Genomic DNA, 21,610 nt, shown 5'->3' with positions numbered 1-21,610 from the left:
GTTTTGAAAGCTTCTGTTTATGGAGCATATTTTTGATTAGTGCCTGTTTATACAGGTGTAATCGAAGCGCCTTTGTCAGCATTTTGGGTTTGTGACCCCGCTCTGACAGGAGGAGGTTGTTTTCTGGTAGAGCACTGAGCTTTCATCCTTGGCAGCGGGAATCGGGTGCTCCAGGTGGGGCAGGTCTGGGGAAGGAAGGGCGTTGCTTACAGGAGGGGATTTTCCAAGTGGCTGGTTGGAACAGGACTTTGCTGAAAAATGACGTGAAATCTGGACAGCAAGCTGGAGGAGTGGGAGAGTTCATCCCAGGGCGGGACGGGGATGCTCAGGGGCAGCGCCGCAGCTTAAGAAAACACCAACCTCGACCACATTTATGGAGACAGTCAGAAATTTTTGCAGAGGTGCCTTGAGGTATTTTTCCTCACCCAAATCTGTCGACCAAAAGGGAAGCAAACCCAGGGAAGCCTGAGGAAGGGCTCCCTACTTCTCTCCATGCCTCTAACCTTGCTGCTTGTACGTCATTACTTCCCTTGGTTCCTGGTACCGAGCTGTGAACCCAGCGTGACTCGGCGTGGCCGTAGTCGAGCCGGAGCTCCGGGTGCTGGGCAGGGACGCAGCCCTGGAGGCACCCTTTCCCCGGCTCCTGCTAAGGAGAAGTGATGACTTCATGGTGGTTCTTGTGGTCAGACATCAGGAGATGCCAAAGAGAGCTCAGTATCCAGCAGGAATTTTCTGACCACGCTTACTTGGGACCCGGCTCCCTCTTCGTCAGCTGCCTCCTCGCTTGTCAGAGCCACTGGAAGAGCTCACCAAGGCCTTTCAACGCAGCGCAAAATGCCAGGTCTCTGTGAGCTGCTGGCAGGCTTCCCCAAAGGGCATGATCTTTTCCTGTCATCATCTTCCAGCTTTCTTCTTGTTGTTATTTCTTGGAGAAAAAGCCCTTGGAGGTGTCCAGCACCAGTCACTCGTTCATTATTGCTCCTCTGCCTGCTCCCATTGAGCTGCGTGTGCCCCAGGTCCCCATCCGCTGGGATAACTGATGTGGTTGTTCCCAGAGCTCTCGTCTGGTTGTCCCTGTAGCCCTGAGAACGTACAGCTTGATGTCAGGGGAAGAGCAGCGTGCATGCGCCAGGCGGCCCCCACGCCATCCTCTACCTCACCCCCCATCCTCCAAGGATGTCTGCGATGCTGGAATTGCCTGGTGCAGCCGAGAGGCCCTACCAGGGTGCAGACCATCTGTGGTCACTAAAGGATCCCATGGTAGCATCGGTAAGGATGCAGAAGCGTTGTGGCTGATGGCTTGGCCGGAGTTCAGCACCGGTAATTAATTTTTCCTTCCTGAGCTCCCCTCACAGTTCTGTTGGAGGAGCTGCTTCCTTCCCCTCCGGCCCCGGACTGCAACGCAGCACCACTGCAAGCTGGGAAACTCCTTGGCAAATAAAATCATCCCTCTGTTTCTTCCCAGAGAGAGTGGTTTGAGGACTCATTCACAGCCCACGGGAATCTCCGGTGCAGTTCTCACCTTCTCTCTCCACATTGTGTTTGGGAATGGATTTGCTGGATAAACGGAGTATGCCGAAATCCTTGAATGAAAGGTGTGTTGAGATAACGAAGCACAATCAATAATGAAGCAGACTTAGGGCCTGTGCCCGTCTTTTGAGCCCAGTTTATGCTGCGTGGCAGATCCCTCCCTCCTGCGAAGAGCGGCTTCCTTCCAGCGCCAGTCTGGGGTGGATCAATATGTTTTTATTGTCAGTTTATGCAAGGTCCTCGGGTAGCCGTGGCTGACCAGATACCGTTCTTTGTTGCCCTGTCAGCCAAACTGCCTGATTATTTTCAATTTGCATTTTGGGCACAGTTTCTGAGAAGCGCTGCTTGCCATCTGTTGGAGGAGAGATCCAGGACGGGTGTCATTCCATTTGCTTTATTCCTAAGGTGGAGTGGTGGCCGTTCCTGTTAGTGGGACGTCATCCTGGCAGAAGCCCCAGCCATTTGGCTAACGCCGTTATTAGCACTGGTGGCAGGAACGGGACGGGGGGGACATTGCTGCGTGGCTTTTCCTCAGCTCATGTAGTTCACTGATGGAGGCAAGGGCTCCGAGTCCACTTCCTCTACCGTAGATATTTATGTTAGATTAGACATTAGGAATTTTTTTTTTATGTTGAGGGTGGTGGGACACTGGCCCAGGTTGCCCAGAGAGGCGGTGGATGCCCCATCCCTGGAAACATTCCAGGCCAGGTTGGCCGGGGCTCCGAGCAACCTGATCCAGTTGGAGATGTCCCTGCTCCCGGCAGGGGGTTGGACTGGGTGGGCTTTAATGGTCCCTTCCAACCCAAACCATTCTGGATTCTATGTTTCTATGAAAAATAAATACTCCAGAACGGAGCCAGTGCATCAGTGGGATGGGCAGGGTGGGCACTGCCCACCGCTGCGCTGGGTGCACCAGGCTGGCGTGGGGAGCACGGACGGGTCCCACGCGGTGCCCGGCTCCACGCAAGCACCAACAGCATAGCAGAGGGAGATGATTTTTGCCAGCTATCAGCTGTTTTCACGAGCAATTTCAGGCTGAAATTAGGACCGAACGGACATGTTTGAACCAGGTGAGCGGAAGGTGGGAGTTCATAATCGACTCGCGTTTGGTGCCTGCAGGAGTTGGTGCCTAGCATGGCTTCCCAGGCCATGACGGGGCTGCGTCCAGCTCTTCCCACTGGTTTTGGAGACTTCGGAGCGGGGCCTGGAGAGCCCTGGAAGTGGGGGACTTGGACACCGCTTGCCTACGCTTTTCTTGGCCCCGGCACCAGCAGATTTGTAAACAAAGTCAAGGGAAAATATCTAAAAAGCAGCGATGTCAGAATTGACTGAGCGGGAATTCAGTGCTGATGGGATGAAGATAAAAAGCCATAAAACTTCTGTTCCTCAACTACCATCAGAATTTATTTTTTTTTCTTCTTCTTGAGACTTAAAGTGCAGCAAAGCCCCAGTAAAACTCCGCAGCATCCCGAGTGGTTTGTCATCAACCAGGACATTTCAGTGGCCTCCGCCTGGTCCTTCGGGCCACAACTGCGTCTTCATCCCCCGCAAGGACAACTCTTCTTTAAATGCTGAAATATGGTGCCTGCAGTAACAGCTCACTTAAAATGTCTCGTTATTGCAGTTTAACCGGTCATTAGCAGCTGGAATAGACCGGGTTCTTATGGGTTATGGTTTAAATAATGACCTGATGCTCTGAGCCATTAAAATGAGGAGAGGGGGAGAAGGCGCGGGTGTAGACACGGGCGCTGCACTGGCTGGGGGGGTTCCTCTGTGGGAAACCAGGCGGAGGTTTGTTGCCCGTGGGATCCAAAGTCATTTAAGCCTGAGGTAAGTTAGGGAAATCGTTAAGAAATTAATGTGATAGAAGTTTGACAACAGTCTAGCTGCTGTACTAGTTCTAAAAAGTTCATTTCGTGGTGTTTTGATCTGTATAAGCTGAGTTGGCTTTTTTTTTCTTTTTTAATGGAGCTAATTAGAGGCTGTGTAATTTCCAGAGGAGAAAGACGTCGTGCTCTGGGAGCATTACCTGCTTCTGAGACACCACGCTCGCTTGTAAGCCTTGACATGTTCTGTATGCTTTCAGTAAAAAGTGCATATGAGCTTTAGATACGGTAACAGAGCAGAGCAGTTTAAGGGTGAAATACAGATGAAAATTCCTCCTTCTGGAGAAATCCATGGACAGTCTTGAGCCTCCCATGGGCCCGTGCTGCTTTCTTTGACTGTTGACGTGTCTTGTTGGAAGAATCATGGGAAGCTCCTGTTTGTGGTAGGTGAAAGATGAGCAGGGCCTGTCATAGAGGAGGACTAAAGCAAGTAAGGTGGGAACGTGACCGCTGATACGTGGTGAACCCTGGGTTTCTTCTGCTTGGGTGTGTGGATTATGGATGTGTAAGATTTGGGTCTTCCTCCAGAAGGAAGCAGTGGAGCATCCATCACTTCATGGTAGGTGTTGTCATGCGGATCGGTGTCACTGCTTTTGTAGTAAGCCTTGTGATCACGTTGTGTTGGTAAGCGTCCCCCCCACCGATGGTGCTTTGCCCTGGCCGTAAGCCCTGTCCTTCTCCCCACAGTGCTCCATGCCCGCCTGCGTCACCGCGTTCCACGTCACCTGCGCCTTCGACCACAACCTGGACATGCGGACTATTCTAGCAGACAATGATGAAGTGAAGTTCAAGTCCTTCTGCCTTGAGCACAGCACCGGTGCCACCAAGTTGCCCGAGGAGGCACGGACAGAGCCCGACCAAGCCCAGCTGGACTTGGAGAAGGTCACGCTGCGGAAGCAGAAGCTCCAGCAGCTGGAGGAGGACTTCTATGAACTCGTGAAGCCTTCAGAGGTGGCGGAGAACCTTGACTTGAGCGAATCGCTGGTGGATTTTGTCTACCAGTACTGGAAGCTGAAGAGGAAAGCAAATTCCAACAAACCACTGCTGACACCAAAAACGGACGAAGTAGACAACTTGGCCCAGCAAGAACAAGATGTTCTCTACCGACGCTTAAAGCTCTTCATGCACCTCAGGCAAGACCTGGAGAGGGTGAGTACAGCCTTTCCTTCGATGGTGTACCCACGTGCTCCGTCAGGGCTTCGTTCATGTGTGCTGGTGCCTACAGACAGAACGAGCCCTGTTCGGTTTGACTCCCCTAGCAGTTGCGTCCCGTCATCTAGAGCGCTACTCAGAAGAATAACAGTGCCCAGCATGCACTGACACTGATGAAATAAGTTAGTGGTGGTCTCAGACAGGTTCAAAAGAGCAAATGTCCGCAGGGCATCGGTGGGGCTGGGTGGCTGGGTTGATGCTGCTCCACTGAGCTCTTCGTAACCTCAACCCGCAGAATTACCCTGTGCCGCCCCTCAGGTGCGTTCCAGCAGCACGGCACGGGAACACCTCGTTATTTCCTGACGTTAAACATCAAAGACGGGTGAACGGCAGGAGTGAGCTGTGTATCCCTGAGCCCTGCAGCTGCCAGATCCAAGGGCGACAAGTCCAACTCACTTTTTTCCCCTCATCTCCTTCTCTGTGTTGTCAGCCTAAACCAGGCTGCTCCACCTCCCCCTGCTTCCACTTGCTCCCAGCTTGGCTTTCCCGGCTGCAGGGAGCCACTGTGCACCTCTGGGTCCAGCACGTTGCTCCAGGAACTGCCTGATTCAACGGTGTGGCCGAGCATGGCAGCTTCTCTTTGATTCCTTTGTGTCAAAGCTGTGGGGTTTACCAGATTTTTCATTTTTCGGAGTTGCCTGCAGGCTTCGTGCAGTCATTCCCCATCGGCGTTCAGCCTCTGCTTAGCAACTCCCGGAGGCGATGGAGTTGCCTGGCCCTGGAAGAGCTGTTTGTTTGCTCTTCAACCAAGAAAAGGAACAATAAACACTGGCTGGATCAAAGTCTAGCACTTAGATGGGTGATAGGGGTTAAAATCCCATTGCTGCCAGCGCAGCCCAGGTATCCCATCCTGTCAGCGCCGCTCACGGCCACGTCGTTCCGCTTGCAGTGAGGCATCGCATCAGATGGGGGTTGGAGAAGAGCAAGGGTGGCTTTCAGACGGTGTCCCTGGGGTGTGGCGTTCAATTTTAGTGTTTTCAGCCATTATGCTGCCAGAAACGGTTCTAATGTGGGGGCTGATGGTGGTGTCTGGATCCAAGAGCTGGGGAGGCAGCGGCGGTGGGGTGGATGGTGGTGGCGGCAGCCAGGGTGATGGCATTTCCCAGTTCACAATGTCAGCAAAGTAAAGTTATTGCCTGGGAATCCCGATACAGTCCCTTCATTTTCTTTTTGGCCTTTTTTAACCCTCTTTGCCTTTTTTTAAAAAAGCTTTTCCCAAGGACTGGCTGTTTAAATCAGCTTTATCAAAAACCTGTGGTTTCCAGGCTTTCCTACCAGCGTCTAAGCTTGGCTTGGGGAAGCAGCGCTGGGTGTTTCGCTGTGCAAGTGTGTGTAAATAACAGCAGCCTCTGAACAGAGCACACGTTAATGTTTTCTTCCAGGAACATCAAATCGTAGAAAAGAGGTGCCGCCAAACGCTTTGAGATGCAGGGTGCCAGAGGCAGTTGTTTCCCTCACAAAGAAATTTTAGTTCGATGTTTTCTCCAATCCAGGACAAAAAAAAGAGAACATGGTAAAATACACAGCACGTAGCTCGCTGCTTTATATTTACAAAAAAAAAAGGAACGGCTTTTTCTCCTGGATCCCTAAGTGTTTCCGAATTGTCCATCGGTAGGACCGATGCTGTTAGGGGATGGCCACGGTCGTCCTGCTGCCTTCACGGCCTTTGGTGGCTGGCACTGGGTACGCGTGGGACGAGGCCCGGGCTCACCCTGTCACTGTGGAACAGCACAAGGCTCCAGACCCCGGAGGGACAGTCCCCCAAACCTGGAAATACCCCCGCTTTCCTCCGCAGAAAGGGGTTTGCGGATGAGGAGGAGGAATTGGAGGCATCAGGGTCACGCGTGAGCGTGGACTTACCCACGCGCGTTGCTGCCCGCGCCTCCGTTCCTCTCCTTACGGGCAGTTTCGCTCTTCCGCGGCGTCAGGAAGCTGAGTAAACGCTCTCAATTCCTGGTAGCTGCCATTAGCATTTTCTGTTTCGTAGCCGAAACCTCCGTTTCCTCTGAAAGCCTTGATGCCCGCGGCAGCCATGGCGACCGAGCGCGGCTCTCCGGCCACCCTTTTTTTTTGCCGCTGGCGCTGAGATCCGTCGCAGGGGCAGGTGCCGGCGGGTATCGCGCGGTAGCTCTGTCGTCCGGGGGTGTTTTTGTGCAAGCGTTTACACCTCGCGCTTTACTGTTTGCATTCAGGGCTTCCCGCTTCATTCATAAAATTTCTTGAGCTGGGACAGAACGCATCGGCGGCTTGCAGGGGGATGTGGAGGGGACGGTGCTGGCCAGATTTGGGGTACGTGGCTGCTGGCCTCACCTGGATCTTTTGCTGTGTTTTCTTTGCTCTGTCCTGGCCTTCGCTTTAGGGCAGCAGGCAGTTTTTGGCATTTTTTTGTGCGGGTTTCAGGCCTGAGCAGGGCCCGTGCATGGTGCAGCTGCTGAGCTGAGGGCTCAGCGCGACGCTGGGATGCTCGGGGCTCTGCGGGGCCTTCTCCAGCGCCTTCCCTTCCAAGCCTTCCCAAATCCTTTGCAGACATTAACCTCTTGGTTAGGTCTGTGAAAAGTAACAGGGGATTAGAACAGCTTGTGCGTCCGCACCGCTGCCGTGCCTGGGTAAGATGACAAAATAAAGTACCTGTTTGTCCTGGCTCTGCTCCTGTTCTGCGGGTCTTGGTGACTCGGAGCGCCGATGGGTATCGGCGGCAGAGGTAAGGGACGTGCTGCGACCAGCGCCGGAGGTTAATCCGGACTAACCGGAGCAGGTGAGCCGCGCGCTCGGCCCCGTTGGGCTCCCTGCACGCTGTTATTCGGGCTGAGTTTGTGCCCTCGGAAGCGCTGACGGCGAAGTGCAGACCCTGCCTCTGATTGCTTTGGTGGGAGAAGGTAAAGATTCACTTGCTTCACTCTGTTACACAGTTTGGACCCAGAGCCCTCACCTCTGGCCCCGGCGCATCCAAAGGGCGCCGGTAGGAATTTTGGCGTGGTGCGGATGCCGGAGAGGTGAAGAGGACCCCATCCCGGGGGGCGGGGATTTCCCTGGGCGGCAGAAGCGGCGGCACAGCTTGAGGGGACCCTGCTTCGACCCTGCCTAAACCAAACGCTGTTTCTTCTGTTTCTGTAGGTTAGGAACCTCTGTTACATGGTGACGAGACGGGAGAAAATGAAACACACCATTTGTAAACTCCAGGAGCAGATCTTCCATCTCCAGATGAAGCTTATTGAGAAAGATCTTTACCCAGGTCAGTACCGTTTCCCAGAGCTCGTTCTGGCAGACGCTGTCCCTGCCGTCCTCTGAAGCCACAGACCCCAAGGGAGCCAGAGTTCCCTCCTCCCCTGCCGCATTATTTAAGCACGGTCCATGCGTTGACTCTTTATCCATCTCCAGTTTTGTTCAGAAACAAAGCTGTACCCTGGGTAAGCGGAGTGTCGCAGCTCCTTGTTTTCACAGATCCCTCCCAATCCTTCCCTCTCCACGGGAATCGGTCAGAAAGACCAAGTGTTTGGTTAGGTGGTGATGCTAAGGCAGCGTCTCGGCATCTTCCGTGGAGATGGAGCTGTCTGGGGGGAGATGGCAGATCCTGAGCGCGGGGCGGCTGACGCTGGGGCTGATCCAGGGCAGCTGGCTGCTTGGCACGGGTCAGCAGCCAACGCTTTGGACTCTTTGCAGATGCCTTTGGCTCTGTCAAGAGTGGAAGGTTCAGCTGCTGGTGGGATGTCTGTTACTGCTGGAGACCAGCTCCTTCAGCTCTTGTTGGCTGCAGTTCTCTGCTCCACACATCTATTAGCGGGGCACGTTGCACCTACCGCATGCAAAGCCTCCGGCACCTTTTATTAAGGAACTGAAATAAGGTTTGGGTTTCCTTGTGTGTCCTATTTTTTTTTTTTCCTTTTGCACAAGCAGTGCCGGAGCCCACAGCTCCTGCTCCCTCCTCCTTTCCCTCCGGTGGCAGCGCAGACCAAACCCCATGGCTGCAGAACAGTTTTTCCAGCAGCAGCATCTGGCGCTTTGGCAGCCTCTTCCGACGGTTGTTGTGTTTGTGGCTTTGGAGTTGCGTCCGAAGCCATCACATGGTTGGGGTTTCTTCAGGCACCGTCTGGGCTGAGCTTGCCTTGACAAAAGTTTCCTTTGACTGAAGTTTGGGAGGCTGAGGAACGTGTACGTTGAGATGTTTGTGACTCGGAGTCTGCAAATTCCTCGCCATGGCCAGAAGCCAGGACCCCAAGGCGATGCTCCGAGGAGATGTGGGTCCTGTCACTCTCGGTCCCCGGCACACAGATTGGTGACGCTGTGTGTCGCTCCGTACGCCCTCGCTGAACCGGCGATATGGGTCGCTAGCCTGGGCACCCACAAATGCTATTCCCAGCTGTTCCCACCAACGGGAGACCCCGCGTTGCACGTCCTGAGAGCCATCCCCTGGGAAATTTATGCCGGGTGATGCTCCCAGCAGTGACGCTGCTGGCCCGGGCGGCAAGGCGGGAGGTCCAGCTCGGGAATAATGGGTGGATACAAGATAAGAGCATCAAACTGGGATTCTGATGGCAGACGCCGTGCGATGTTGCTGCCAGGCTCTGCAGGTTTTGGAGTGATCCCAGGGGTCATCGTGATGCTCTTCAGGTCAGCTGGTTGAACCTGGTTTAGGATTTGGGGCTCTCAGAAAGAGACGGGCGCAGGGTAGTTTGCCAGGAAGGCTTTTTGAGCTCACCTCCCTCCCAAACGGGGCGTAGGATGACTGGAAATGCCCCTGGGGACCTGTGTTCCCCAAAACACCTCGGGGAGTCGGACCTCCAGTGCTCCCCACCCTCTCCGTAACGCAGCGATGGGGCGGGCAGTTCCTCCCGGGAAGGGGCTCTGCTGCCGATGTTTCGGGGCTCTCTGCGCCACCAAGTGCAGTTGCCCTTCCTGAAAAAGTTTGGGGTGTACGTGGGGAAGAGCCCGGCTCCCATTCCCGGGATGTTTGTTCTGCCTAAAGGTGGGTGAGCAGAGACAAATGCACGCTGAGAGCGTGGCTCAGGCAGCGCTCGGCGTGCAGGCTGTGGGGTTGCTTCATCTCTTTTGGTGCAAGGGAAAGGGCCCGCCAGCGGGAATTTGGTCCTGGGATCTCCCAGTGGTTTGGGCACCTGGGTCCTTCCCATGCCGGGGGGACCTCAGGGACCTGAGCGCCTTTCGTCGTGGGCATGTAGGGTGTCCCGAGCTCCGGAGGAGGTCCCTTGCTGGGAGGAGGCATCAGGCCGTGGGTTGCGATCCCAAATGTGTCGAGTGGTTTGAAAACGGGAGGACGGTGCCTGGAGCATCCCCTCCGCACAGCTCCCAACCGGACTGCTCTGCATGCCTGGGGTTTCTTGGAGAAAGGAAAAAATAAGCATTATTTTGCCTGGCTGAGGCCAGTTTTTAACTGCTGTTATGACAGTCATCGACCGAGATCTGCTGGGGTTATTCCAAAGATGGTTTTGGCACAAAGGGTTTTTTGGAATGCCTCCCGCATGAAACTCGAAGCTGGAGGTGTTTGTTTTTCCCGCTGACAAATGATCATTTAAGCAGGAGATTTTTAATGAAATTAGCGAGCTGCCCATGTAAGATGAACCCACCTCTCTCCCCTGTATTTTTCTTTCGTGGTGCAGAAAGTAAATACCGTCTGGCTTTGAAACACGGCTGCTATTTTGACAGGTTCCTCTTCAAAAAGCACTGCTCGGGTTTCTCTTTAGCCCCATTGTGCTGTCCAAACAAAGTTAGATTTTTATTTTGTAAGCGAAGTGAAAAATGTGTCTGCGTTTCTCCAGTTATTTGGCAGGAACGCAGCAAATACCAGGTTGGATTTGGCTTTCCTTGCGTTCAGCCGGTCAGGAGGGGCTCCTGGCTCGGCAGCCCCCGGGCTGTAAATCCTCCGTTAATCCAGGCTGGGGCAGGTGCAATGCGGATTCCCTCACCTGCTCGCCCAGTACATTTCCACTGCTTGCGCCGGTTCAACCTGGGGGCCAGGCTCTGAAAAACTGCGCGTCTCCCCTCCGTCCACCAGCCGCTACATCTTGGTTTAAAGTCCTTCCCCAGCTCCAAAAATTAATGGAAGTTTTAGCATGGGCTTCTTTGGGAGGATAACCTAATGGAGTAAGTGGAAACCGCTGGAATATTTCGCTTGGCAATGCAAGTGGTGCTTTTATAGGGTATTTGCCCTGTTTACCCAAGAGGAATAAATCCAGCAGAAGTTCAAAGCCGTTTAGGAAGTATTGATTTTTAGCTGAATGTCTGCATAGCTAAGAGTTATATCCCTGCCTTTCTGTAGGCAACGCTGGTCACCTTTCCTGCTCCATTTGCTTATGCTCAGTACACCACTTAAGTTTTAGAAGTTTTTAAAGTTTTCTCCCCGCAACACAGTATGAGTACGAGCAGTTACTGTCACCAAAAGGTCAAATCAAGTCAAGGTCTGCTTTAAAATGCTGCTGGTGCCATCGCTGTCAAACATGCTTTGCAGCTGGATCCCTCCAGGAGATGCTCTTGCCGGTGACGGGTGACACACCACTGGTTTGGAGGTCCCCCCGTCTCCTGGAAGGTGATTTTCTTAACCTTGAGCCTACAGTTGTCCAAAAAGTGGCTGCTGTTCGCCCTTTGGCTTGGAGTTGTTGGCAGGTCTGGTCCAGGTCTCCACCGCAGGGCTGTGCCCCAGGGGAACTTGCTGACGGCAGCATCCCTGATGCCTCGTCTCACACGGCGTTTTCCTTTTTTTCTAAAAAATGCCAGAACAAACTGGGAAGAAGACAAAGGGTAAGAAAAGTGACCCGAGAAGGAAAGGAAGAGATGGTAGAAAAACTAGTCCTGAGAAGAAAGAGAAAAGGAAATCAGTCAACGAAACTGTATTGGGACAACTGGGTAAGTCTGATTTTATGGGCGCAGTTGACCCGTGCCGCTGGTGGCTCCCTGTTTTGGGGAGCAGGTTAAGAGTCCCAGCCCCTGATCCCTCCTGCACCGCGGTGGAGTTACACCCGAGGCCGTGGGGGCCTCTTCCATCTCTCCCTTTCCATTTCCGAGGTCCTGTGGGAGAGACCGCATTGGAGACATTGTCCCGGTGGGGCAGGGGGTGTGAAATCCCCACCCCAGCCCCAGGGCTTGCACATGGATTGGGAAAATGTGTTACAAAACCTGTGAAGTGCTGCTGAGGAGTGATTTTTGTTGCCGGTGATAAAATCAGACTTACCCCCCCACCCCGTATCTTCCATGCTGGGTGGTGACGGTGAATACAGCACAGGGGCTGTGCGTTTTCACTGCATACACTGCCCAGGACCGTGCGGTCGCGCTGGTGGTGCCGGTGGTCCGGGACATCCAGGAGGCAGGGACAAAGCGCGACCGGTCTCTTGAATTTGCTTGGGTGGCGAGGAGGTGCAGGCTGGCTCTGCGGATGCTTCACCCACCTCTGGCTCCTGCCCATCGGCTACAGCCTGCTCGGAGGGGAAGTAAAAAACCAGAACAAAAAGGTCTTTTTTGGCAAGTTCCTTGACAACTGTGTATGGTTTTTACACAGAATTGGGTTTTTGTTCCATTTCGTCCAGTGCTGCCACCTCCACCAGTGCGAGGCAGGAGGTGATGAGTTCACAGGTGCTCAGTTCCCCAAGGGTGCAGAAGGATTGCACCGGTCCCGTGGGCCTGTTGGACAGCCTGAGGTGCTACAAAACCCGCCGGGGGCGTACAGAGAGTTTCGGTGGGAGGCGGGGGTCTGGGCCACCCTGCCTTGAGCTTGGCTGGGTACCACGCGATGCCCTAAGCTCATCCCTGCTCCTGCATCCCCTCCCCTGCGTTGGGCTGCTGCCAGGGCCGGGGGCTGTTTTCTCCAAAAGGAGCATGGTGACCTGCCAGGAGGTGCGAGACTGCCACCTCTACAGTGTCACCTCCGAGGCGGGGAGGAGACCTGAGCGACCTCCCCAGTGTTGCCCGTGAGCAGCCCTGGCGCTGCGCAGTGTTTCGTTTGTCCCCCGCATCGCTGCTCGGAGGGGAGGGTGGCGCACAGCTGTCGTCGGGACAGGCAAACGTGAGTCACCGTGCCCATGCCACCACTCTTTCCTCCTTCTGTTGCTAGATGGACTGCTTGATCTGAAATGAAAAATCAAAGCTCATTTTTCCTCCGTCCGCAAAACCAGCTCTGCTGTTGAACCCGTGGGTTTCTGTTAGGGAGATTAAAACGGGGTGTGCTTGTGCAGGCCTATGCCTTTCCAGTTAATTGGACCCAGCGCACAATGCTCCCCTTGCCCTCAGAGACAATTATTCTGAAATTTTTCAACTTTATCCATTATAATCTGCTCCTTTTCTTCAGTTTCCACACCTCCTAGGTTTTCGGAGACGTTCTCGGACCTGCCTCCCTGCCTCTCCACGCAGGTTTAGCACCAGTCCCGTCACCGCACTGGTGCCCGGGGTTTTGGCAGCGCATGGTGGCCCGGCGGCAGCTGCTCCCTGGGGAACCTGTCACCCTTTGCCTGGGCACAAGTCTCGCTCTGCTAGCAGTCACCAAATTTTTAGGCTCACACCTGCGTTCTTTGTCTGCCGCCTTTGCACAGGAGCGTATTTTCCACCCGTGCGGAAAGATGCTCTGTTTTGGTTCAGGGAAGTTCACAGAGCGTTGAGTATGGGGGACCGTGCGAGTTGTGCTCAGTGAACCCCAAATTCAGCATCAGTGCTGGAATAAACCCTTTTCTGTGCCCTGCAGTGGTGCACTACAGTTGACCTTTTGAGCGTTTCTCTGGTGCTGGGGAGTTTCGGTGAGGGTGGTGGCATCGTCAAAGGGCAGCGTGGCTGTTTTTGGCTCTTGAGGCAATCTTCCCCTTTTCATTTTTTTTTTTTTTCCAGGCTTATCAACCTCCTTCCCCATCGACGGGACCTTCTTCAACAGCTGGTTGGCGCAGTCGGTCCAGATCACCGCCGAGAACATGGCGATGAGCGAGTGGTCCCTCAACAACGCCCACCACGAGGACAGCACCCCCGGCCTCTCCGAGGAGCTCCTCCAGGACGAGGAGACCTTGCTGAGCTTCATGATGGACCATTCCCTGAGGTCCCCCTTCAAGCAGAGCGAGGCCACGAAGAAAGTGAAAAGCAAAACGAGAACGAACACTAAGAAAAAGCTGCCCAGGAGCAGCCCCCCGACTGTGGGTGGGAGCCACCCGGAGAGCTCGGAGCCCTGGACTAACAACGCCAGCGACTTGTCGGATGATGCCGCCAAGCCCTTCGCTTCCGATTCCAGACCGAGCAAGTCGGAGAAAGGGGCGGCGAAGCTTCCCGCCGACCGCAAAGGGACGGGTGAGGCCAAAAGGGCGGCCAAGAAGGGCTCTCTCCAAAAAGCCAGCGAGCCTCACACGCCAGCCGGGGCGAGGGGCTGCGTCAGCAAGGAGGAGGAGGAGGAGGAGGAAACGCCGTCGCGCTGCGCTCAGCCGGAGCCCAGCCCCGCGGCCAAAGTGCCTGACTCCGTAGGTAGCCCCAAAACCATCGTGCGGTTCAAATTACCAAAGGAGAGCCGAGGGACTCGGAGGTCGCAGCCCCCCAAGCCCGATGGCGCCGGCGGAGCTCCCTTGCGTCGTTTCGACGCCGAGACGGACGGCTACTTCTCCGACGCAGAGATGAGCGACTCAGACGGGGAGTCCCGCGGCGGCAGGGCGCAGCGGGGCCAGCTGGATGCGGCCGGCGAGGACATCGTCAGGATGAGCATCCTGGCATCCTAACTCCTCCCGACAGCGCCGGCTCGCCGAGGCCTCAACCCAGTTACAACTGCCATGTCCAATTCCTGCCTGGTGTCACAGCAAGGGAGATTTTTAATATGTGTATATAGTTGGAAATTCGGCACTGTTGTCTTTCTCTTCTCTGTACGCCTGAGATACAGCTTCAGCTTCACCGACATCGATGACCATGACAGTAGTGGTCCCTCCCCGGATCCCTGCCGGACCCACTTCCCGGGAATGCGAGCCGGCACCCGGCGGGACCGATGCCGAGTGCGCCGAGAGGGCGGAGGGTGCCGGTACCCGTGCTTTCTGCAGGGATGACAGTTTAATTAATGGGCATTATTTAACGAGGGGCAGATTTCTGCCCGGGACGATTGCCCCCGGAGCAGGGAGTGAGCGGAGGGTACGGCAGCGGCCAGTTGCGGGAGGGGCAGTACCCGCCTGTGCGCGTATACGAGGAGGCAAAATAAGCGATACTGAAATAAATAATGACTAAAGCACAAAAAGCTTGTTGGAGGAAAGCGTGGAAGAGAGCGATGTTACATTTCTATTTTTAGGAAAAAGGAAAAAAAAAAAAACCTCGGTCATTATTTTTTCCCTCACCTTTCCATCTGGTCGGCATCCGTCCAGGGGCCAGGATGCGAAGCCTCTCCCCGGCCCTGCCCCGTGGGTCGACCCCGTTGCGGTCGTTAGCGAAAGTGAAGTGATTTACTCAGGTGAATTGATCAGCTCTTGGCAAGCTGCAAAATGGAACCGCGGGGCAGGACGCGGGGAGAAAAGCATCCTTTAAAAACACCGTGGGGAGGCGGGGGTGGTTTAGCCCGGGAGGCTGAGCGCGGTTTTGCCGCCCGTGCCTCTCTCTGACGGCTGCCGCGCTCCCTCTGTGCTGGGGCGGCACGTCTGAAATCCCCTTTGCGCGGCGAAACGCTTGGCTCCGAGGCCAAACGCGCCGTCGCCGAGGGGAAACGGAAGCGCTTGCCTTCACCATTTTGTTTTCCTACTAAACGCTACAATGGAAATGGTGAATTTATTCCTCCCCAGCCTTTTATTTTTTTATTGTTATTCCTTAAATCCTGGTTACAAGCTGTTGACTCGTTGTGGGAGGGTGATTCACAGAAGCTGACATTATAAATAGTACAATAATTTAATGCATAAAATGTCCCCAATAAGCCTTAAATGTTGTTTAAAAGCCCATGTTACCTACAAGTCAGGCGGATTTCCATGTTTGCACTTAATTGCACCATTACTTCGGTTTTGGCTTCAAAGGTCACAGTTAAGTCGTGCTACGTTGTTTTATTGGAGTGACCCCAGTGTGAGCTCAGGGAACAAAAAAAAAAAAAAAGGAATTCACTGAAACTTTTGTTGTTGTTGTTTTTTAAAAATAAAAAATGTTTAAAAAAAAAAACTAAAAAAAAAAAAATCATACCAAACCTGGGACACTTCTGCAACCGGTTAAACCCATCACTAAACAAAAAAACCTTGCAATTGTCAAACCAATCAGTCAAATAGTTTTGTGGATGCCAAAGAATATTTTGACAGTCAAGCAGCACAGCCAGAAACCGGAAACTTGTCGTTATGAAAAAAAAAAAAAAATCAAAAAAATTGGGAGTTATTTAGCAACAAAGGACTAAAGACACACTCATACCACACTGCTGCGGCGTTAGGTTCCAAGCTTGCTCCGAGGGATGCTGCTGCTCCGAGACCGCATCCTGCCGTTTTGATTTCCGATGCTTTTTGCTCATTTCACTGTGAGCTTTCTTTTGAAACTCTGAGACTCCTTCAATTGACGTTTTAGAGTAGATCATCTGTTATCAGCCTTCCAAAGTCCTTATTATTGATAAAAGAGCAGCAGAGGTGAGCGACGACAGCCTAGCTCATCCCAGGCACGGCCAGCGGCGGGGGCTCCGGGTGGGATGCTGAGCGCCCGCACCCGGCCCCCCCTAAGCCCGACACAAACCCGGCCACGACTGCCCGCGCCTGGGGAGGAATCTTCCTCAGATGGGAAAAATGTTACACAAGTTCTTAGCAGGAAAAAGGAAAAAAAAAAAAAAGAAAAAACCAACAGAAAATCAACAAAACGAGAACCACCTTTGTTATAAATTAGCATAATCCATCGCGGTTGGAAATGAAAATCTGCTCATTAATTAAGGCTCAGTATGTTCAGATAATGTTAAATACAGTAAATAGGACTTAGTTTATCTTATCAGGCTTGCTAGCTTTAGCTACAGTATCCTAGTATAAGAGTCATAACAATAATCAATATGCTGCCTTTTAATGAATCTTGCTTGCGTGTGCTTCACTCAATTATGGTTAAAAAAAAAGCAATCCACAAACTTCACTGTACACAGCTCCATTCATCAGCTTCTGCACTACTTGTCTTCTCAGTACAGGAAAGCAAAAAGGGGGAGACCTTAAAGAACAACCAACCTCGTGCTGCCGGCACCGGGCAATAAACCAGTTTGAAACGGTCCCAGAAGGCTCAGGCATCGCGTTTTGCCGTCGGAGAACGATGGGGGTTGTGGGGCACACCAAACCTGGGGAGAAAACGGGGTGGAGGGAATAAGAGGAGAAAAGGGGCACCCGTGGAGGAAAGGGGCTCTGGCAGGGCTGGCCCGCAGCGGGACAGGGGCTGGACCGCAGCATCCCCTGCCTGGAGCATCCTCGCCATCACCTTGCGTCGGCGCAGGGGAGCGCGGCGTTCCGGAGAGGAAAACGCACAAGGCAAATATTTTTGATGTAAATGTATTTTGAAATGAATAGAAAGAAAAAAAAATATATAAGGGTTTATTTTAGTAGAGAAATGTTGTCTTTTAAGATGTATGAACTGCAGGAATCGACATTTGCACTGTAAGAGCAGCCATTTCCTTGGAGAAGCAGCAGCCGTTGGAGATGAGATGAGGATGCAAATTGCATCACGCCCTGGTCATGGAGTCCCACTATCAACCCCAGCCCCCACGGCGAGTTCCCAAGGACCGCTCCAATCCCACACGCCCGTTTTCCCCAAACCCATTTTAAAATTTTTTAATTTATATTATTTTATTTTTTTTTCTTCCTTGCACCTATTGAGTTGGGATGCCTGCTGACCCACACAGCTTGCCCCAAGGCGGGATGCAGAACAGAGCCGGGATGCGGGAGCGGGATGCTGGGATGTGGGAAGATGCCGCTGCGGGGCAGGGCCTGAGGTTTGGTTGTTCTTTAAGGAAATCCCCCCCCAGTTTGCGCCGTTCCACAGACAAAAACAGACCCACTTCACATCAGTTACAGGAAACGATATGAATGTCGCAGGAGGAGAAACCCTTCTGTTTTCTTTGTTTCAAAGAACGTGATGTGCCATTTGTTAATATAAAAGAGAAATATTGAAAATATATTGAAAAGAGCAATTTTAAATTATTTTTGGCTTATGTTGCAATATTTATTTTCTTGTATTAGAAATTCCTTTGTAGAGAAAAAAATGTATTTTTCATTAATGCAAAAACCTATTTCTCCTTTTTGTACATTTTCCATGTTAGTTAATCCTTAAAGCAATATAATGTTATCAGACTCGTTCTGTGTGAGACTGTATTATGCATGCTCTTTGTGTTGCCTTGGAATAGCTCTGTCTGCCATTATTTTCATCCTGTTTAGATACAGTGTATGCTTTAATACACATTGGGACCATGGCCCATTGCTTATGAAAAAAAAAAAAAACAAAACCCAACCCTTTGCATTCCTCGATGTGTTGGCAAATGCAGTCAATAAAGCAGTGTTTTCTGTGTACCTCCGTGTCGGTGTCGTGAGCGAGGTCGCGCAGAGCAAATTGGCCCAGGGACCGCTGGCGCATCCCAAGGGATGCAGCTCTGTGCATGGGGATGCGGGGCTGCTCCGGCCCTGCTGGTGCAGCCGCTGTCTGCCCGCAAGCAGTGGATTTCCAGATTTCCATCGCATTGCCATTTACCTTTCCGTCGCCAGACCTGGGTGAGCCCTCGGAGAGCACGGCAGGAGATGTTTGTCAGTGCTGGAGGGAAGAGCCCAAGGAAGAGGGTGCTCACAAAGTCCCCCGTGCCTGAAAGTTTCTGTAACCCAAGCTAACTCCCTTTCTCTTGGAGTTGTAAATCCTTTTTTACAGACCTGGAGCAAAATCCACGGGAAGAGCCCCGCTGGGAGACAGGAGGTTCAGCGAAGCAGCATCTTGCACCAGGAGCCGGCGTAGCAGGTGGGGAAACATTTGCTATTGATGGGAGCAACACCGTTGCGTTTCGGTGAATTCTCAACCTGGTGGGGCTTGGTGCCAGGAATCACCCCCCCGCGGGGCATCAGCCCCATGCAGCCTCTTCATCTGCACGGGCAATCGGTCATCAAGGAACCGTTGGCCATCGGCTTTTTTGTCTTCCTGCCGTTTCCCGGCACATTTTTCTTTCTGTAAAATTGACAAAGTGCCCAAGCTGCTGAAGGAAAATGAGGTGTTTAACAGACACACTTTGTTCAATTTATTACCAAAGTGATTAATCAGGGAAATCACGGCGCACGGAGAAGACAGCACTGAAACCATCAATCTGAGATGGGTCTTCTGCGGCGTGGGGGAAGAGGAGATGGAAATCCACCTCTAAACTACATTTTGCTCTTAAACAAAAAGGCAAAGGATCAGTTCCTGGCAAACTGAGGATTTTATTACTGGGCTCTGTAGCTGCTCGCAGTGCCCCAGGCACTCCAGTGATGAGCTCGGACTCCTGGCCGGTCCTCGGAGCCTCATGGTGCAGATGCAATGCCCGCAGCATTGTGCGTGACCCTGTCTGTCCAAAGCCAGTTCAAGAGTCGTCTTCCGTAATAAGTTTTTCGCTTGTTCTAGGCAGGGAGATATTAAAGAGCTCAATTTCATAAAAGAAGGAGTGAGGCCAGCCCGCCGTGCTCCTGGTTTGAGAAAACCCTTTTGGTTTGACTCCCCTGGTTCACCCTCAAGCCCTGGTGATGCCCCTGGCCCTGGGATATTCCCAAAATGTCCGAGTGGAGATGACACAGCACAGCCAGGCCTGGAAGGTCTGATGTTGGACAACATGGGGCAACATCCTTACAAACTAGCAAGGATTTTTTTTCCAAAACATCTGAGCCTCATGGAGGAAAGAGCTAGCTGAAAGCCTGGGAAGATGTATCCCAGCCTCTGGCACCAGTATTAGACCAGAGACGGCTGGGATGGCCTGGCTAGATGTAGGGAATGGGCATGGGAGGTGGAACCCAAATGCCCGGAAGAGAGAAGAAAATTTGTGGCAGCTAAAAGGAGTCTGTCACCTCTGTACATCCCCTGCTTTCCCAGAAAGCCCACACTGGAGACAATAACCACGGCGACAGTGAAACCAACCCACCAACAATAGCTTGGCTCCGTATTTCTGGCATCCTTCTTCTTAGGAAAGAACCTTCTAACTCAACCAGCTGGCTCTTGCAGGAGCGAGCCGCAGCGAGGAGCTCCATCAGGACAGGACCCAAACCCCAAGGACCCGAACCCAGGCGGCAAGCACTCCTGTGCCCATCACCTTTGGCGCGGGCGAGGGCCACCGGCGCTGGTCCCCGAGCCACCGGCCACGTGGGTCAGGCACCCAACAAAGCAGGGACACCGTCCCCAACCAGCCCTGGGACACGGAGGCTCCACCGGCAGCACCACATCATCCTTCTGCTGAGAAATACTTCCTCAATAAAGTTTAAAAAGTCCCTTTTATTGAAATATATAAATATTTATAGGCACTTGCAGCACATAGGGTTGCCCTGTGCTGCCGGCTTGGGGTTCGCCTGTGGCACCATCATCACATGTGGCACTGAATGCCTCGGTGGGGAGTGAGCAAGTGAGGAATCATTTCGGTTTAATTGCAAAATAAATACTAGGCTGTGCTCTGTATGTTTTGCATAAGGATTGCAAGTGCCACCATAAATACTAACGGGGCAAATATGCCCCAGTGTCGGCAAATCATTGGCGACGGATGTGCAGACGCATTAATTTCCCTTCAACTCACCCTGAAAGAACTGCAATAAGATCTCCTTTTATTGTGTTTGATGAAGTGCTAGTGGTATAACATAATTTCCCCGAACCATTAAAAACGCTGGTGCTGTACTTCCGCAGAAACGCCTCTCATGCGATGAGAGTGTTTAATATTTACCCTTCCAAAGTTAATACATTTAGGGGAGACATTTTGTGTGCTAAAAATAGTGCCTTGGTCTTGGATTTCCATGTAGGGCTGTGAAATGATGCGGCTGCCGCGATTGCAACAGATGAACAATTAAAAAAAAAAAAAAGCACCAAACCTCTAAAAAAATAAACAAACCTCTGACTAACCCACAAAACAAGGGAAAAATCCAACGCCGACCCCGGCTGACCCAGCTGGGTTTCACAAGCGCTGCCTCTGCCTTGACGCCTTGCTTGTCCCAAACTCCTCTTGACAAACTCATTCTCCATTCGTTTACTGGACCGGTTAAAAACAGGCTCCTGCGCGCGACGCGCGGGGTTTAACCAGGCACTTTTTCCGTGGATGATGAGCAGGGGGATGCAGCGGCGGTGAGACGGGGCTGGTTTTGCTTGCAGGTGGCACTTTCCGCTCCTGTGCCGGCCCCGTACGCCGGAGATCATCCCCAGAGGGGCGGTGGGGAGGTGCTCAGACCCTGGCCCAGTGGTTTTAGGGGTGCAGGGGGAGCCCACGGCTTTGCCTGTATCTGTCCCTCACCCGTGAAAGGGTGCTGCGGGCGCTGATCCCAAACCTTGGCTGCACAGGGGTCCCAAAGCGGTGGGATGGAGATTCCCAAAGCAGTGGGATGGAGATTCCCAAAGTAGTGGGAGGGAGATTCCCAGAGCAGTGGGATGGAGATTCCCAGAGCAGTGGGATGGAGATCCCCAAAGCAGTGGGATGGAGATTCCCAGAGCAGTGGGCCGGCATTTCCCAAAGAGTGGGACGGAGAGTCCCAAAGTGCTGGGATGGAGATCCCCAAAGCAGTGGACCGGAGATTCCCAAAGCAATGGGACAGCATTTCCCAGCCAAACCCGCTCTGCTGATATCAGACGCACTGTTTTGGCTCGGGAGTAGCTGCTGCACGTTCAGATGTAATAAAGATTAAAATAATTGACTGCCTGTGCTTGTGTTTTAAGTGGTACTTAATAATGCTGCCACTGAACGCTGGGAGAGAACGCAGAGGTTAAAATATCGCCGTTACGCTTCGGTCGTTAGCAGCCCTGCAATGAGCTTGACATCACCTGAGCAGTGAAATGGAGTTTTTCCTGGGAAGCAGGCAGGTCAGAAAGCAAAATGACACCTCTGCAGCCATCACTCCCGGGAAAATGATTCT

The 21,610-nt window shown here is 52.8% G+C and overlaps 1 protein-coding gene across 3 annotated transcripts in view; it reads left to right on the top strand.

The window, feature by feature from the left end:
• The window catches only part of JADE2 (jade family PHD finger 2), a 73,139-nt gene extending 55,072 nt beyond the window's left edge, over nt 1–18,067 (top strand). For 2 of the 3 annotated variants that reach the window (XM_086759194.1, XM_086759193.1), the window contains 4 exons: nt 4,104–4,565; nt 7,743–7,860; nt 11,355–11,483; nt 13,449–18,067. In XM_086759194.1, coding sequence (XP_086615320.1) covers nt 4,104–4,565; nt 7,743–7,860; nt 11,355–11,483; nt 13,449–14,314 — 1,575 coding nt within the window. In that variant the 3' untranslated portion in view covers nt 14,315–18,067. The remainder of the gene's footprint in view (nt 1–4,103; nt 4,566–7,742; nt 7,861–11,354; nt 11,484–13,448) is intronic. The other variant, XM_086759195.1, reaches the window with a different exon arrangement.
• Nucleotides 18,068–21,610: the final 3,543 nt, after the last annotated feature.

Source organism: Chlamydotis macqueenii, chromosome 14 (assembly GCF_036417535.1).
Source record: "Chlamydotis macqueenii isolate bChlMac1 chromosome 14, bChlMac1.mat, whole genome shotgun sequence".
Lineage (NCBI taxonomy): Eukaryota > Metazoa > Chordata > Aves > Otidiformes > Otididae > Chlamydotis > Chlamydotis macqueenii.
This window is presented reverse-complemented; position numbering and strand designations above follow the sequence as displayed.